General features: G+C 51.3%; 1 protein-coding gene and 1 pseudogene across 3 annotated transcripts; one reads left to right on the top strand and one right to left on the bottom strand.

The window, feature by feature from the left end:
* Positions 1–928: 928 nt before the first annotated feature.
* LOC138381124 (U7 small nuclear RNA) lies at positions 929–994 on the bottom strand (annotated as a pseudogene).
* A 2,741-nt stretch (positions 995–3,735) lies between these two features.
* On the top strand, positions 3,736–9,285 carry ICAM3 (intercellular adhesion molecule 3). 3 transcript variants are annotated; one of them, XM_069495509.1, is made up of 7 exons: positions 3,736–4,043; positions 4,605–4,871; positions 6,969–7,286; positions 7,602–7,889; positions 8,167–8,421; positions 8,541–8,789; positions 8,877–9,285. In XM_069495509.1, the coding sequence occupies exons 1-7, from the start codon at positions 3,962–3,964 to the stop codon at positions 9,065–9,067; spliced, it is 1,650 nt and encodes a 549-aa protein (XP_069351610.1). In that variant the 5' UTR covers positions 3,736–3,961; the 3' UTR covers positions 9,068–9,285. The 3 variants fall into 3 exon arrangements, with proteins under 3 accessions (XP_069351610.1, XP_069351619.1, XP_069351601.1); XM_069495518.1 differs by lacking the exon at positions 7,602–7,889; XM_069495500.1 differs by having other exon boundaries at positions 8,541–9,285.
* The last annotated feature ends 56 nt before the right edge of the window (positions 9,286–9,341 follow it).

The raw sequence follows: 9,341 nt of genomic DNA, 5'->3' as shown, positions 1-9,341 counted from the left end.
CTTGCTGTTTGTGTGTGTGTGTGTGTGTGTGTGTGTGTGTCTGAGACAGAGTCTCGGTCTGTTTCCCTGGGTAGAGTTCAGTGGCATCACCATAGCTCATTGCAACTTCAAACTCCTGGACTCAGGTGATCCTCCTGCCTCAGCCTCCCCAGTAGCTGAGACTACAGGCACATGCCACCACGCCTGGCTAATTTTTCTATTTTTAGTAGAGACGGGGGTCTCGCTCTTGCTCAGGCTGGTCTCAAACTCCTGAGTTCAAGCGATCCTCCTGCCTCAGCCTCCCAGGGTGCTGGGATTACAGGCCATGAGCCACTGTGCCTGGTCTGTATCTTGCTTTTTTCCCTCCCAAATAACAGGTCCTGGGGATGGTCCCATATATCAAGATATACAGAGTTTCCTCGTTGTGTTTTATAATTATGTTGTAGCCCATCATTTAAACGTTATCAGCATTCATTTCCTATGGGTGTTTATGTAGTAATTTCCAATCCTTTGCCGTTCCCATGGTGTTGCTACAGTGAGCAACCGAGGACACACACGTTTCACCCACATGCTAGGATAGCTGTGGGTCAAATCCCTGGAGGGAGCAACTGTCTTCAGGATCTGGCTGGTAATTTGGAAAGATGTCGCCACCGAGATATGCTTTGATGTTCGGCAGGGCAGTTCTCTCCTCATTCTTTTTCTCAAAATGATCTTGACTTATTCTTATGCAGTTATGTGCTTTAAAATTAACAAACTTACTTTGTTTAGAGTAGTTTTAAGTTTACAGTACAGTTGAGTGGGAAGTATAGAGTTCCTAGGTGTGTGTGTGAGAATGAATGAACGCCTAGTTTCCATTAGGGTTCACTCTTGGTCTTGGTGTTGTATATTCTGTGGGTTTGGACAAATGTATAATGACATGTGTCCACCATTATAGTATTTTTTTGGGGGGAGGGGTGCATCTTCTGGTGAGGACCGGAAAACCTGCTAGACAAATTCTAAAAGAGCTGTGACATTCACCATTACGGTATCATACAGAGTAATTCCATTGTCCTCTGCGCTCTGCCACTCCTCCTAACCGCCGGCAATCACTGACTGTGTATAATTTACTACCTGCATAGTTTTGCCTTTCCCAGAATGTCATGTAGTTGGAATCATACACTGTGTAGCCTTTTCTGATTGGCCGCTTCCGCTTAGTGATATGCATTGATGATGCCTCCACGTCTTTCCATGACTTGATAACTCATTTCTTTTCAACGCTGAATAGTGTTCCACTGTCTCGATGTGCCATGGTTTAGGTATCCACTCACCTTCCGGAAGACATTGTGGTTGCTTCAAAATTTTGGAAATTACTATGAATAAAGCCACTATAAACATCCACCTTTTATTATTATAATAAACCTTTTGTCGACCATTTAGCAACATTATTCAAAACTAGACAGAGTAACGTAACGAACTTACGCTTAACCACCAGGCAGCCTGGACAGTTTTCAACACCCATGGCCAGTCTTGTTTCAACTCTACTCCCCCACCCACCCCTACAACTGGATGATTTTGAAGCCAATCACAAACATAGTCATTTTTTTAACGATCCGTATTGTAAAAATATACATATTGCACAGAAAAAAACCTACGGGAAGAATATATGCCAACATATTACTAGTGGTTATGTTTAAGTGGGGTGATTATAGGTGAATTTTATTTACTTTGTAAAAATATGGATAAATGTGTATAAAGTTTGGATTTAGGACTTCTATGTATTTTTTATTGATATATAATAGTCGTACATATTTTGGGGGTACTTGTTTTTGTACATACACCCTGATTGGTACCAAATCAGGGTAAAGTGGCATATCCATCACTCAAACATATGTTTTCATCTATAAAAACTTTGATGTGTATCTCAAAAAGATATAACCACAAACAATAACCACAGTGTCGCTATCACACCAAAAAAGCCCGATAATTCTTCAATGTCATTGTGTAGCCTGCGAGTGTTTAGATTTCCTCAATTGACTCTTTTTTTTTGTTTGTTTTTTGAGACAGAGTCTCACTCTGTTGCCCAGGCTAGAGTGAGTGCCGTGGCATCAGCCTAGCTCACAGCAACCTCAAACTCCTGAGCTCAAGCGATCCTCCTGTCTCAGCCTCCCGAGTAGCTGGGACTACAGGCATGCGCCACCATGCCCGGCTAATTTTTTCTATATATATTTTTAGCTGTCCAACTAATTTCTTTCTATTTTTTTAGTAGAGACGGGGTCTCGCTCTTGCTCAGGCTGGTCTCGAACTCCTGAAGCTCTAAACGATCCGCCCACCTCGGCCTCCCAGAGTGCTAGGATTACAGGCGTGAGCCACCGCGCCCGGCCTTGACTCGTAAATATTTGTGTTTTGTTTGCTTACAGTGTGTTCAACAAGGTCCACAACTGCATTTAATTAAGGCCAGTTTTCTTTAAATCTCTTTTAGCCTCTGGTGTTCCCTTCCTCTCCTTTTCCCCCTCTTACAACATGTTTGTTGACGAAACCAGGCTGTGTGTCTCGTAGACTTTACCAATCTGATGTCATCTTTGTGGTTCGGTTTAACACATTCCTCTATCCAGTGGAACTCGATTGACCATAAACAGGTTCAGTTTTGATTTTGTTGGAAAGATTCCTTCATGCCCTTAGCAGGAAACACACAAGTCCTCCTTGTCTTTCCTTGACATGAGCAGCCATCAAGATCCATTAGGGACACTTTGTATTTTCCAACATTTAAAAAAAAAGTTTTTCAAATTGTAAGAATTGTGTGGTAAGCGCCCAACATTCTATAATGACCATGTTGCTACATGTGCTTTATTCTACTATATCTGTCCATTGGTTTGCCTGTCCCTCAATCTGTCTCTTTGGATACAAATCAAAATAGATGGCTGTCTTTTTTTTTTTTTTTTTCTTTTTTGAGACAGGATCTCACTCTGTTGCCCAGGCTAGGGTGCAGTGGTGTCCTCATAGCTCACAGCAACCTCAAACTCCTGGGCTCAAGCAATCCTCCTGCCTCAGCCTCCCAAGTAGCTGGGACTACAGGCATGCACCACTATGCCTGGCTAAATTATTTTGTATTTTTGTAGAGCTGCAGACTTACCATATTGCCCAGGCTGGTAGGGAACTCTTGGCCTCAAGCGATCCTCCCACCTCAGCCTCCCAAAGTGCTGGGACCACAGGTGTGAGCCCTCATGCTTGGCTCAATTATTTTATTTTTTGTAGAGATAGGGTCTTGCTATGTTGCTCAGGCTGGGATATCATTTTCTTATTATGGTAAAGTATATATAACATAGATTTTACCATTTTAACTACTTTTTAAATTATTTATTTTTAAGAGGGGGGGGTCTCACTATGTTACCCAGGCTGGTCTCGAACTCTGGGCTCAAGCGATCCTCCTGCTGCAGCCTCCTGAGCAGCTGGGATTACACGTGTCAGCCAACATGTCCAGCTTCCACCCCCAAAAACTCTTGCGGCTGTGCCTAGAAGTCCTCCTCATCTTGGCCCCCTTAATACGTTGCCTTGAAATCCTCCCTTATTGCCTTAAGGACAGTGCTGCAGGTCCCCTGTTAACTTCCTTTCTGGGGACAGAATCTCCCCCACACCTAAGTTCACCCGGAAGGAGGTGTCTCATTCCCCCCACCCCAAGGCCTCAGTGCTTGAGAACAAAGGAAGCCAATTGTGTCAGCATTTCCTGAGAGTTCAAGGGGTGGGGTGTCAGCAGTGCAGGGAGGGCTGCCCTACCCTTGGTGGAGACCCAGGGGTGTCAGCCATCTTGCTGTGCCCCGCCTGTGTCCCTCCGCCCCAGGCCCTCAGGGTCAGAGCATCCCCCCTCCACACCAGGCCTGGGCAAGGTACAGCCCCCCTGACTTCTGCAATCTCAACCACTGTGCTTCCTTCCCCTTGGGCGGCCCCGCCTCACCCCTGCCCTACGGGGCACCTCCTGAAGGCACTTTCCTGCCTCAGGCTGGCCACCATGGTGCCCTCCGGGCCACTGCCTGGGACCTGCCAGACTCTGCTTCTCTTCCTGCTGCTGGTCTGCTGTCTCCTGTCCCCAGGTGAGACCGGTCAACCTGGGGAGAGCTGAGTTTGGGGGAGGGGTGAGGGTGGGGGAACGGAGAAAGTGAAGCTCCCCATATCCTGCAGCCCTAGCCACTGTCTCAGCTTCCTGGGGAGAAAGTTCTGGCTCCTTAGCTCAGCCTTCAGATGGTCAGGCCCCCCACTGCAACACACACACACTCGGGCTCTCTCTCTCTCTCCTCTTCTGCTCCACCTGGACCCCTGATCTTTGCCTATGGGGTTCCCTCTGCCCAGACCACTCTTCTCTTTCACTTGGCTAACTCTGACTTAGCCTTCAAAACCCGTGGATGTTGACACCTCCTCCAGGAAGCCTTCCTTGACTCACCTCCTTCTCTGTGCTGGATCGGAGCCACCTCGGGCCTCCCTCTGAGCCCTCCTCCATCCCTGATGGATTCTCTGTCTTTCCCACTGTACTGGCAGCATCACGAGGGGAGGGGCCATTACATCTCAGCTACAGGAGGGGTCGAATGGTGGGGCCTGCTGATGGGTGGGTCAGGGGTCCCCAGAACAACCAGTGGAAATTCTCCATGTTCCCAAAGGTTCCCAAGGGCAGCAGTTCCCGCTGCAAGTGCAGCCCCAGGACCCGGTGCTTCCTGCTGGCGGGTCCCTGGTGGTGAATTGCAGTACTGAATGTCCCGATCCGAAGCTCATCATTCTGGAGACATCCCTGTTGAAGGAGCCAGTGGGCGATGGCCCAGGCTGGGCGGCCTTCCAGCTCAGCAACGTGACTAGTGACAGTCGAGTCCTCTGCGCCGGGTTCTGCAATGGCTCCCAGATGATAAGCTCCTCTAACATCACTGTGTACCGTGAGTAGATGTGCCTGGAGGTGGCACTGACCTCGGGCAGTGGTAGGGACAGATGGCTAATGGCTTGGGGCAATGGGGACCCTGAGTTTGCAGGAATGTACCAGGGTTTTGACTCAGAGCCCAGACCTGGACGTGCACATCCGTGTGTATGGATGCGTTTGCTGATGAGTGTATCTGTGTATGTCTCTGTGTGTTTGTAAGATTCACTGTGACTGTGACCTGGGTGTGTAGCCCCCAGCTGACACTCACTGGGAAGCTTCTGTCCAGGGCTGGGTGTCTTGGCTCATGGCAGCAAACTGTGGTCATCTCTTTCCAACTCTCCCTCAACACTGAAATCACCTATGGAGGGAGTATTTACACCACAGGAATTGGCAACTGCTGTAAATTGGGGCTCCTCCTTCCCACCCAACCTTGAGATCCTGATCACTGGCATGACCACCATTTAGCAGCATACCACTATCCCTGACCAGTGGTACCCGAGTTTAAGGTGGGGGCCGCCTTGTTAAATATTCTGTGATTATAAATATTAAGATGTTAAATATCTTTTGGTTTTTTTTTTGTTTTTTTTTTTGAGACAGAGTCTCACTCTGTTGCCCAGGCTAGAGTGAGTGCCGTGGCGTCAGCCTAGCTCACAGCAACCTCAAACTCCTGAGCTCAAGCAATCCTCCTGTCTCAGCCTCCCGAGTAGCTGGGACTACAGGCATGCACCACCATGCCCGGCTAATTTTTTCTATATATATTTTTAGCTGTCCATATAATTTCTTTCTATTTTTAGTAGAGATGGGGTCTCGCTCTTGCTCAGGCTGGTCTCAAACTCCTGAGCTCAAACGATCCGCCCACCTTGGCCTCCCAGAGTGCTAGGATTACAGGCGTGAGCCACCGCGCCCGGCCAAGATGTTAAATATCTTTCACAGCAGCCAGTCTGTAGGTCTCTGTGTCACAGCTCAAGACCAAGGCTTGAGCTGTCAAGGGTGAGAAAGATGCTTCCCAAAGGAGGCCTGGGGTTTTGTAGCAGAGGACTCAGCTTGGGGGTGTGAGTCCCCCATGACTATGCCAGAACACCCTGAGAAGCTATCACATGGCCGGTGGACGGGGAAAGCCTTGAGTGGCTGGGACTGATTGCAGAGAGCTGAACCAACTTCTGGGACAGGCTGAGTCAAAAGTCCAGGCCAGAAGCTGGGAGGAGGGTCCAAGTGAGTCCCTAGACATGACATCAACAAGGCAGTTGTTTGGAGACCCACACTCTAGCCAGGGTTCTGCTACTTCCTTGCTGTGTGTCCTTGGGCAAATCACCTCACCTCTCTGGGCTGCTATGTTCCTCTTTCCATAAAAGAGAAAAATAGAAATTTCGTGAGGATGTTGTGTGCATGAAGATGGATGACTGTCCTGGAGAGAAAGTTCTAGATAAACAGGAACTTTTATGATTAATATTAATATCATAAATGGTCATAAAAGTTCATCCCTTTTCCTTTTTTTTCTCTTAACTGTGACATCTTTGTTTTTTATTTATTTATTTATTTATTTTCTGAGCTTTTTTTTGTTTGTTTGTTTTGAGACAGAGTCTCACTCTGTTGCCCAGGCTAGAGTGCCATGGCATCAGCCTAGTTCACAGCAACCTCAAACTCCTGGGCTCAAGCAATCCTACTGCCTCAGCCTCCCAAGTAGCTGGGACTACAGGCATGCGCCACCATGCCTGGCTAATTTTTTCTATATATTTTTAGTTGTCCAGCTAATTTCTTTCTATTTTTTTAGTAGAGACGGGGTCTCGCTCTTGCTCAGGCTGGTCTCAAACTCCTGAGCTCAAACGATCCGCCCGCCTTGGCCTCCCAGAGTGCTAGGATTACAGGCGTGAGCCACCGTGCCTGGCCAACTGTGACATCTTTGGTAACAGAAGATTTTCCTTTTATTTTAGCACCTAGCAAGGTGTCTGAGAACACAGGAAATAATAAACACTGGTACTCGAACAGTTCTAAGCCCTACATGTTTATTAACTCAAAGCTCACAGTTCTGCACACAGCTTCCCTGTGTCTTCCCCTGTCCCTGCGTTGGGGGTTGCAGGGCCAGGTGACAAGTGCCATTCCCTCTTCCCTCCCCCAGGGTTCCCGGATCAGGTGGAGCTGGCACCCCTGCCCCCCTGGCAGCCCGTGGGCAAGAACCTCACCCTGCGCTGCCAGGTGGCCGGCGGGGCGCCCCGGTCTCAACTCAAAGTGGTGCTGCTCCGAGGGGAGGAGGAGCTGAGCCGGCAGCGGGTGGCTGGGGAGCCCGCCCAGGTCGAGGTCGAGGCCACAGCCACGGTGCTGGCGAGCAGAAGTGACCATGGCGCCAGTTTCTCATGCCACACAGAACTGGATCTGCGGCCCCAAGGGCTGGGGCTGTTCAAGAACACCTCGACCCCCCACCAGCTCCGAACCTTTGGTGAGGGAAGGGGCTTCAGATGGTGGGTGATGAGCTAAGCTAGGGTAGGGGGTGTCCCCTGGACCTCACAGGCTCCTGCGAAGGTATGCCCCTGGCCATTTGGTCAGGTGGTCCCAGAAGGGAGGCTCATGCTGTTTGGGGGCTTTTGAGAATGTGTGGTCATGGCCCTACGAGTGTGTCCTGAGAAAGAGGGTGACCCAGGCCTCAAGCTATCCTGGGACGAGGATCCTGGCTGGGGGGATGAGGTGTGCTGAGGAAAACAGCATCTGTGGTTGCGTGAGTCCTCCTCCTGCTCACTCGTACCCTTCTCCCCAGCCCTGCCCGGGACTCTCCCTCACCTCGTGGCTCCCCGGTCCTTGGAGGTGGGAACCTCCAGGCAGGTCACCTGCACCCTGGACGGGCTGTTTCCATCCTCTGAGGCTCAGGTCCAACTGGCACTGGGGGACCAGATGCTGAATCCTGCAGTCACAAGGCACGGCGACAGGCTCATGGCCAGAGCCACAGTCACAGCGCGGGCAGATCAGGAAGGTCCCCAGGAAATTGTCTGCAACGTGACGTTGGGGGGCGAGACTCGAGAGTCCCGGGAGAACCTGACAGTCTTTAGTAAGAGGGACAGGGGTCTCAGCAGTGGGGGGGGGGGGGGGGGGTGTTGACAGGGGCGGAGAGTAACCGAAAAGGCGGGGCCTGAGCTGCCCAATAGGAGTTGCAATGTGGGTTGGGAGCACCCCAAGGAGGACAAGGCCACAAAGAGGGAGGGGGTGGCTTGAGAAGCCTAAAGGTGTGGCCCGGATACCCCCAGAAGAAAGGAGCCGGGGAGGGCGCAGCCTGACTCTCAGGAGGGTCCTGGTCTGTAAGCTCCTGCGCAATGCCTTGCCCTTAGGCTTCCTAGGGCCCATTTTGAACCTGAGCGAGTCCAGCGCCCCCGAGGGGTCAATAGTGACCGTGACTTGCATGGCCGGGGCCCGAGTCAACGTCTTGCTGGACGGGGTTGCGGCTGCAGCCCCGGGACAGCCCGCCCAGCTTCAACTAAATGCTACCGAGATCGACGACCAGCGCAGCTTTTTCTGCAGTGCCATGCTCGAGGTGGACGGGGAGATCTTCAAGAGGAACAGGAGCGTCCAGCTGCGTGTCCTGTGTGAGTTGGTCACTCTGACCTTTAATCCCTTGAACCCTGCCCTGGAAAGATTGGACATGCCTTTGCCCCACTGTGCCTTGGATGTGTTGAGGGTGTCTGATCACATTGTGATTCCACAGATGGTCCCAAGATTGACCGAGCCAATTGTCCCGAGCGCTTGAAATGGAAAGAGAAAACGAAGCAGGTCCTGCAGTGCCAGGCCCGGGGCAACCCAGCCCCGCAGCTACACTGTTTGCAGAAAGACTCGAACCTTGAGGTGCCCATCGGGATCCCAGTCTTCGTCAAGTTAAAATATAATGGCACTTATCACTGCCAAGCGTCCAGCTCACGGGGCACGTACACCCTGGTGGTGGTGATGGACGTTCAGGGTGAGCCAAGGCGGGGTCACGGGTCTGGACAGGCAAGTCCAGGACGGACTGGGGCGTGGGTATTTACTCCGCGCTTTCTCTGCACAGGTCGGAACCACCCCTTCGTCACCATCTTCATGGCGGTGTTAGTGATCGTGGGCTTGGTGACTGTCACAGTGGCCTTAAAATACCTCTACGCGGTGAAGCGGAGAGGCATCTACAAGGTGAATCCGGAGAGCTCCTCGCTGCCCCTCACGTCTATGCGGCCCATCGAGGCCGTGGCGGAAGAACCGTCCTGAGCTGCAGGATGCTGACACCTTGGGCCAAAGTCGGTGGGACTTTGGCTGTACCCCCTGATACCCCAACCAATAAAGCCCCCAAACTCGGTAGTGTGTAGCCTGCTTCCACCTGCGCTGCAGGGCCGTCCCACCGCGCTGCGAGCCCACCGCCCACCGTGCTGCGAGCCCACCGCGTACCTTCGCTGCTGCGGAAGGGGGCGGAGTCTGTGGCGCCCAGACGCGGGTTGAACTCTTGAGAGGCGGGCTGAGCCTTAGCCAATGGGCTGAGGGGGTC

The sequence above is a fragment of the Eulemur rufifrons genome, chromosome 2 (genome assembly GCF_041146395.1).
Source record: "Eulemur rufifrons isolate Redbay chromosome 2, OSU_ERuf_1, whole genome shotgun sequence".
Taxonomy (NCBI): domain Eukaryota; kingdom Metazoa; phylum Chordata; class Mammalia; order Primates; family Lemuridae; genus Eulemur; species Eulemur rufifrons.
The sequence above is the reverse complement of the archived record's forward strand: the minus strand, read 5'-3'. Positions and strand labels throughout refer to the sequence as shown.